General features: G+C 38.0%; 1 protein-coding gene across 2 annotated transcripts in view; it reads left to right on the forward strand.

Moving 5' to 3' along the window:
- The window catches only part of CASP8AP2 (caspase 8 associated protein 2), a 39,042-nt gene that overhangs the window by 28,678 nt on the left and 1,588 nt on the right, over window positions 1-8,776 (forward strand). Inside the window, exons 8-10 of one of the 2 annotated variants that reach the window (XR_550121.1) lie at window positions 2,673-5,808; window positions 6,842-6,941; window positions 7,383-7,698. Coding sequence is in view for 1 of the 2 variants with exons in the window: in XM_008567221.1 (XP_008565443.1) it covers window positions 2,673-5,808; window positions 6,842-6,941; window positions 7,383-7,439 (3,293 nt within the window). In the remaining variant the exon portion in view is untranslated. Of the gene's footprint in view, window positions 1-2,672; window positions 5,809-6,841; window positions 6,942-7,382; window positions 8,064-8,776 lie in introns of those variants that run through there. The other variant, XM_008567221.1, reaches the window with a different exon arrangement.

An 8,776-nucleotide genomic window follows, 5' to 3' on the forward strand; every position in this document is an offset into this window, starting at 1 on the left:
GATTCGTTCTTACTGTAGATCTTAGCAATCTCAGCATATGATTTTTTTCTTTCAAGTCAAGAACTTATACCTTTTTACTTAAAGGAAGCACTTTATGGCTTCTCTTTGGCATATTCGAATCACCAGCATCGCTACATTTGCACTTTGGGGCCATTTTAAGTCAAATAAGGGTTTCTTGAATACAAGTGCTGCTATATCTCCACAGTCAATCTGATAACTGAGCCGGCTATTAAGTGACTAATGAGCAGGTAGTGTATACAGTGTGTCTGTGCCGGACAAAGGCATGATTTTACATATCAGGTGGGACCACATTAGAGATTTTATCATACTACTCAGAGCAGTACACAATTTAAAACTTGTGAATTGTTTATTTCTGGAATTTTTTATTAATATTTTTGGACCATGGTTGAATGCAGGTAATTGAAACCTTGGAAAGGGAAATTGCATATAAGGTGGACTACTGTAATTCTTAGTTTTTACAAAAAAGGGAGTGGTAGGAAGTAAGACAGATTGTTTCAAAAACTCTTGCTTTTAGGTGTATTTTTGTTCAAAAGCTATTATCCAGTGGCATAGAGTAGGTGATACTGCTAAAATTAAGTAAAGATACACTGAGTGATTGATTGGTTGATGATTATCCAAATGACCAAACTATACTTATTAGACACCTTCAGAGCACTTTTTATTTAATTTATTTTTTTATTGAATCATAATTGATTATACATATTTTTGGGATTGAATGTTGACATATGTTGATCAAATCAATATTATTAGTATGTATATTGTTACAAATCATACTTATTCTTTATGCCCCTTGTCCAATCTCTCCCCAACCCCCTCTACTCCCCCTCCCGCCTCTAACTACCCTAGATTTCTTTTCTCCTTCTGAAAGAGTAATGGTTACTCTGTTGATTTGTTGCTTAGATGATCTGTCCAATGCTGAAAGGTGTGTTCAGGTCCCCCAATATAATCACAGAGCAGATGCTTCTTCTGTCACTCTGGAATGGGCTTTGTGGAGAGAGACATCCTCTTCTTTTCTTTGGTCTCTACTGGTGACTCTCCTTGTGTTGTTGCACTGCAGTGTCTGGCAGACCATCTTGTGTGGTGGTTGTGACGTCTAGCCACTTTCTCGGCAGCCATGGTTACTGTGGTGGGCCACCCACATGGAGGTGATCTTTTTGGCATGCTCCTTGGCATTGGTGGTGTGCCTGGGTGCGGGTGGGGTGTCTGGTCCCCGGCTCCAAGCTGTGGGCCCCTGGGCGGGGCCCTGAGGTGCTGGTGGTGTGCCTGGATGTGGGCAGTGTGTCTGGTCCCCAGCTCCAAGCCCTGGGCCCCTGGGCGGGGCCCTGAGGCCCTGGCGGTGTGCCTGAGTGTGGACAGGGTGTCCAGTCTCCAGCTCGGTGCTCTGGGACCCCTGGCGTGGTCCCGAGGCACTGGCAGTATGCCTGGGTGTGAGCAGGGTGTCTGGTCTCCGGCTCCAAGCTCTGGGCCCCTAGGTGGAGTCCCGAGGCACTGGTGGTGTGGCTGGATGTGGGAGTGGGTTCCCATCCCTGGCTGCATGCCTCAGGTCCCCTGGTGGGCCCCAGGCACTGGTGGTGTGCCTGGGCTGGAACTAATTTTTTTTCCTTTGCTTACTTTTAATGGGGACACACACACACACACACACACACACACACACACACACACACGACACTTCCTGTGGGAAGCACTTGAGCTGTGTTGTTGAGCTAAATTGCTGCTTTGCTGCTGTTTCCCTAGGGAAGACTTTTTGTGCAGCTCCGGGTTGGTACTTCCTGCTCCTGGGTTGTGTAGAAACTGATCTGGCCCTGAATCTTTTCATCAAACTGCACCCCATGCAATTCTGCATTCTCGACCATCCTCTGAGTGGTCCTGCACTGATTGGGGGATGGATTGGCTGTCCTTGCTGTGTCCCAGTGTTCTCCCGGTGGGCCTGTCTTCCCCACTGCCCATGCTCCAAACACTTCCCATGGGACGGGTCCTGCAATGGTCCCTTGCGATGACTCACCGGCCTCTAAGTGGCTCCCCTTTTTCAGCTGTTCTGGTTCCTTGCTCCTGCGTGGGTCCACAGGAACCCTGTTAGTGGTCTTGCTGTCCTGGGGGCCACCAGGGCCCTCTTCTCCCCTGCTTCCTCCAAGCAGCTCCATCCGAAGGGCACAGCTGTGGCTTCTTCCGGCTCCCAGTCCATGTGCTCAGCAGCTCCAGCATTAAAGTGGTCGCGGCCCGAAATGCTCTGAGCAGTTTTTTCTTTCTCTCATCGAGGCTTCTCCCCTTTCATGAACTCTGTATGTCTCTCCTCCTCTTCCCCTGAGCTCCGGCAGCCCCCTCTTGGCTGTTGTTACATTTTTTTAGTTGTAAATTGGTTGATTTGTGGGAGAGTGTGATGCTGGGGACCGTCTTTTCCACCATCTTGACCGGCCAGAGCACTTTTTAAGACCAGTAAAGACTAATGACTTGAATAAGTATTAGGCATGAACATTCTGCTTTAAAAACAAACAAACAACAAGAAAAACTATTAAAATAATGAATTGCCTCAATATTTAGTTTTTTGTTATATTTAGTATGGAAATATCAAATGACTAAGACTCAGTGGTCATGTTATCCTAATATACTTTTATCTTCCATAGATGTGTTTAATATACTTTTTTCTTCCACAGATGTATTTCCACCAGATTCAGCTCATTCTACCTCCAAGAGTCAGTCTGATCTCAATAAGGAAAATCAAAAGCCAATTCACAAATCTGACAAATGTACAGAAGCAGAGTCCTGTAAGAATTCATCTTTAGATGAATTAGAAGAAGGAGAAATTGTAAGCGACAGTGAAAAATCTAAACCACAAAAAAGTTTTGGAAAAAGTGCCAAGCCTAGAGCTTCAGAAGCGCAGAACACAAAGACTAACTCAAGAAGTAGGACAAGTACTGTGCATTTAGATAAAGACAAAAGGAAAACATCTGTAAAAATCCATCAGACCAATAGCAAATGGAATAAAAAACCAAGTGAATCTAGCAGATCTTCAAAAACAGAGAAGAAAGATAAAACAATGAACACTTCCTGCTTGGAAAAAATAGTTCCAATTATTGCTGTGCCCTCTTCTGTACGAGAGATTATGCACATGTTACGAATGATAAGAAAATATGTAAGGAAAAATTATATGAAGTTCAAGGTAAAATTTTCATTAATACAATTTCATAGAATTATTGAGTCAGCAATTTTGAGTTTTACATCACTAATTAAACACTTAAACTTATCCAAAATCTCTAAGTCAGTGACCACTTTACAGAAGAATCTCTGTGATGTTGTAGAATCTAAACTTAAGCAAGTTAAAAAGAATGGCATAGTTGATCGTTTATTTGAACAGCAGCTACCAGATATGAAAAAAAAATTGTGGAAGTTTGTAGATGAACAACTTGATTATTTGTTTGCAAAGCTTAAGAAAATCTTAGTAAAGTTTTGTGATTCCATAAACTTTGGAAGTGACAGTGATGAAGGAAAACCTGAAAAAACAAATACAGAGAAAGGACAATATTCAAATTGTCAGAAGGGGAATGTGGGCAACTTCAACAAAGAAATGCTAAAAGAAAAACTGCCAAAATCAGAAAACTCTGTTCATTATAAGTCTTTACTGGGATGTAAAAAATCTGAGGAAAAGCATCAAGACCAAAATAACTTCAGTATTAACATACTAACGCATGACATTAAAAAAAGTTTTAACGCCTGCTTTGATAATATAAAAAACTCTCAATCTGAAGAGCACAACTTGGAACTAAACTGTCCGAGCACTCCAAAGCCAGGAAAAACTGAAGGCAACACCACAGAGGATGCACAGACCTCTCAGCATGCAGCTTTGAAGCCAGAACGCAGTTTTGAGATTCTTACTGAACAGCAGGCATCTAGCCTTACTTTTAATTTAGTGAGTGATGCGCAGATGGGTGAAATATTTAAAAGTTTGTTGCAAGGTTCTGATCTTTTGGACAACAGTGTTAACTGTACTGAAAAAAGTGAGTGGGAGTTAAAGACTCCAGAGAAACAGCTGCTAGAGAGTCTTAAGTGTGAATCAATACCAGCTTGTACATCAGAAGAGCTAGTTTCAGGAGTGGCTTCTCCATGTCCTAAAATGATTAGTGATGATAATTGGTCATTATTATCATCTGAAAAAGGTCCATCTCTGTCTTCGGGGCTTTCGTTGCCAGTTCATCCTGATGTGTTAGATGAAAGTTGTATGTTTGAAGTGTCTACTAACATAGCTTTAAGTAAAGATAACGTATGTAGTTCAGAAAAGAGCAAGCCCTGTATTTCTTCAATACTTCTTGAAGATCTAGCAGTCTCCTTAACAGTACCATCACCTCTGAAGTCAGATGGTCATCTCAGTTTCTTAAAGCCTGAAGTTTTGTCTAGTTCAACTCCTGAAGAAGTTATTAGTGCCCATTTTAGTGAAGATGCTTTACTTGAGGAAGAGGATGCATCTGAGCAAGATATCCATTTAGCTCTGGAGTCTGATAATTCAAGCAGTAAATCAAGTTGTTCTTCATCATGGACAAGCCGGTCTGTTGCTCCAGGCTTTCAGTACCACCCTAATCTACCTATGCATGCTGTCATAATGGAAAAGTCCAATGACCACTTCATTGTGAAAATACGACGTGCAGCACCTTCTAACTCCCCTGGTCTTAAACAGAATATGGTGGCTGATGAGTCACTGGCATCTTTGCCCAGAGTTGGAAAGGAAGCTGATGAAGCAGCAGAGAAAGAATATATTTCATGTCAGAACATCATTTTAAAATCTGTGGAGGAGTTGGAAAATTCCAACAAAAATGTTGATAGCAGTAAATCAAGTCATGAAGAACAGAACTCAATGATACAAACACAGGTTCCTGATATATATGAATTTCTTAAAGATGCTTCAGGTGAGGTGGTTCACAATGATGAAGCAGCTGATGAATGTTTCAAGTTGCATCAAGTATGGGAACCAAAAGTCCCTGAAAGCATTGAAGAATTGCCTTCAATGGAAGAAATTCCACACTCAGTCAGGGACCCTCTTCCAAACACGTACATAGACCTAACAAAAGATCCGGTCACCGAGACCAAGAACCTGGGGGAATTTGTAGAAGTAACGGTTTTAAATATTGATCAGTTGGGATGTCCTAGAGGCAATTTAGATCAAAATGCTGAAATATTAGACAATTCTTTGCAGTCTGATACTGTAGATGCTTTTATTGATTTGACACAAGAGGCTTCAAGCGAAAGTAAAAATGATGGTGATGGTCCTGAGTTAGCTGTTGAAGGCTTGGAGTGTCAGGTGATATGTATAGTTGAAGATAATTGTAAGGAAGAAAAGGTGCAAGTGTCAAACAAGTCTTTGGAATGCATTGTTGAGGAAACCTACATCGATTTGATTACAGAATCTCCCAGTTCATGTGATATAAAAAAGGATGATTTAAAATCAGAACCCACATCAAATTCTGATACTTCAGTGTTGTCTGGGACTTTGGATAATGCTCACAAAAAGAGGAAAAACCTTTCTGATATAAGTCATTTTTCTCAGAAAAAACAAAGAAAGGAAACAGACTTAACCATTAGGGAAAAGACCAAGAAACTTACCCAGGATTCTGGTGAGAATAGTGATACTCATCAAAAGAAAACCAATAAGAAAAGGGCCCCTGCAGTGAATAAAGATCCTTCATCAAAGACAAGCCCAGGAATTAAGGATTCAGCAGCAGCACTCGCCACTTCTCCTACAATCCTTTCTGCAAAGAATGTTATTAAAAAGAAGGGAGAAATTATAGTTTCATGGACAAGGTAAGAATCTTGTGAGACATTTAAGTTTTGAGAGATCATGTCCTCATAGTTTTATCCCATTCTAAAATGAAAGTGATGTCTTACTTCAAAAGTGACCAAAGTTAGTTGAAGATATATTCCAGGGTATAGTCGAGCTGTACTGTGAAACTATCTAGAACAATGGCCTTTAACCAGGAGTATGCATTAGCACCATGAATAGAGCTTTTAGTTGTGTTTTAGCCACATTTTCAATTAAAAAGGATTCTTTCATTTGGAAAGAACTGGTATAAGCACATTTTAGAAAGGAATGATGTGGTGAAATGGCAGAAAGTGGGAATGTTTGTAATTTGATTTTTCCCCCAAATTAAAAATTTCCAAATAGTTTTATAAATACATTGTACTTTTGAGTTTTATGTGAACTTTTTAAGGAATGCAGATTTTTAAGACCCTACTTTAGACATAAGGGAACTACAGTTATGAACCATTGGACTAGAGGTGAACAATGTCCATGCTTGACTGGAATGCTTAATGGGGGAAGGTGAATTTTATTAAAACTGGTGATCGGTTTGTTTAATACTGAAATCCTCAAATCCTGATTTCAGGTAACTTGCAGATGGCAGAATAAAATCTCAGAGATTATAATAACACATTTGTTCAAACCATTAGAAAAAGCAGAGGTCTGGGAATTAGAAGATCTGGATTCTGTTTTAGTTCTGGTTCTTCTGCTTATTACATCTGTGATCGTCTTTGAGCCCTAATTTTTTAAGTATTGTATACATTAAAGGTAGAATTTTAAAAAGCTAAACTTTAATTTTGTCATAGAAAAATAAATTAATACATTTATTGTAGAAAATTTGAGAAATACATATGAGCACAAAGAGTAAAATCATCTATTATCTTATTTCTGAGAGATAAATGTTGTCTGTATTTTGGTATATAAACTTTTTCATTTTCCTATGGGGTTTAATGTCTCTTGTTGGTGGATATTAAGGCAGTGGAATTTTTATTACCTTTTCTCATGTACAAAAGCTAAATACAGTTTTTTCTTCCTCAGAAATGATGATCGGGAAATTTTATTGGAATGTCAGAAAAGAGGGCCATCATTAAAAACATTTACATATTTAGCTCCCAAATTGAATAAAAATCCAACTCAGGTAACTACACAATTTTTACAACTCTTGGTTCACAGATGTTGCTACTCTAAATACTTAGATTTAATTTTTAATGTGTTAAAATACATAGATATTTAGCCAATTTCTTTAAAAGTATGACTCAGTGTAGAATTGTTAAAAACTTGGTAATTGTGGAAGAAGTTTGACTGGAATGATCTTGATTTTTTTTCTGTGTCTTACCATTTACTTATTGATCTCAGGCAATTTTGTAATGATGATTTCTTGTTTAAGAAAGTTTAATATTGAAAAGTTAAACTAGCAATCACCTTTAGTATGACGATATTGCATTTTTTTAAACATTACATCATCTCTTTATTATTGAGAGTAACTTTCTCTGTCTTTAGACATTTTGTGAAACTTTCATCAAAGATAATAAAAGACTACTGAGAAATTTATAATTAATACTCATTTAAAATTTTTCAGGTCTCAGAAAGATTCCAGCAGCTAAAGAAGCTCTTTGAAAAGTCAAAATGCAGGTAGTTAATGGTTACAGGAGACAAGTAGAGTAAATGTTTGAAACTGTAATTGTGCAGTTAATGGCCTGTTAGTCATTGAAGATGTGAGTAGTGGGTGAGAGACATCCAGTTGAGTTCCTGCTTCAGTCACAGATTGGAGGATGGTTGCTTATGCAGGCACCTAAGGTCACCTCATCCACAGGGACGTGCTCAGGGTGAAGCCTGCTGCAGTTCAGATCAGCATGGCATCTCTCCTCAACCTTCTGCTTGCTGATGAGTCTAAGGTGGGGGGAAATTCATTTGATGATTAATAATAAATTTTGTGTAGATGAAGAACAACAAAACATTCTTGAATAGCAGTTTGTTTCATTATCAAGGAAGTTGTAATTTAATATTTCTCAAATTTTTAATTAGGAGTGCTAAATAATTTAAAATGCAAAACATTTATAAAGTTCATTGTCATCTAAATAGATGACATGATTTTCCATATTAAATTATTAGTAATGTTCCTAAACATATTTCCTCAGTTTTTTGTACTTCCCATACAAGCCATTTTTTTACAGGTTTATTAAGCAATAATATTTAAATTATCAACTTGTTTTTTTCTGTGAGACCTCAGCCAATTGTTTAAACATTTGGGATTTTTATGTAAGGAAAATTATAAAGATATTTAATGTATTATTTTGTTTTTCAATTGATTTGTAGTCATAAATATTTAAATCCAAAACATCCAATTTTAAAATAAATTACATTTCAATTAAATCTGAATAGAAACCTTTTTTTTTTTGGCATGTGGCCGGTAATGGGATCCGAACCCTTGACCTTAGTGTTATTGTTATCAACACCACACCATGAGCTAACTGACCAGTCCCAGAAACTATATTTGGACTGTAGATCACAGTGGCAAGGGTTCTGAATATTTTTGAGTTAATAAATCTCTGATTCTAGCCCCAGTGTGAATTACTGTCTTTAGGTAATCTGTTAATTTCAGGGCTGGCTGGTTAGCTCAGTTGGTTAGGGTGGGGTGTTATAACACCAGGGTCAAGAGTTTGGATCCCCATACTGGCTAGCCGCCAAAAAAAAGAAAAGAAAATCTGTTAATGTCCTTATCCTCTAAAAGCAACTGGTTTACTAGTGGCATTTTTGAAATATGTTCAGTAGTTTGCTGTGATTAAATTTCTGTTGATATAATTCAGAATATAATATTGAATAATGGGGAGTTTGGAGAAGAAGCTTGTTCTAGAGAACTTAAAAAAATAGTTTAAGGCAAAAGTGGCTTGGTTATTTTTTCATATTCACTGTGCTTTAAGATTTTGGCTGCCTTTTTTTTTTTTTTTTTTTTTTTTTTTTTTTTTTTTTTTT

The sequence above is a fragment of the Galeopterus variegatus genome, unplaced genomic scaffold (assembly GCF_000696425.1).
Source record: "Galeopterus variegatus unplaced genomic scaffold, G_variegatus-3.0.2 Scaffold305, whole genome shotgun sequence".
Taxonomy (NCBI): Eukaryota; Metazoa; Chordata; class Mammalia; order Dermoptera; family Cynocephalidae; genus Galeopterus; species Galeopterus variegatus.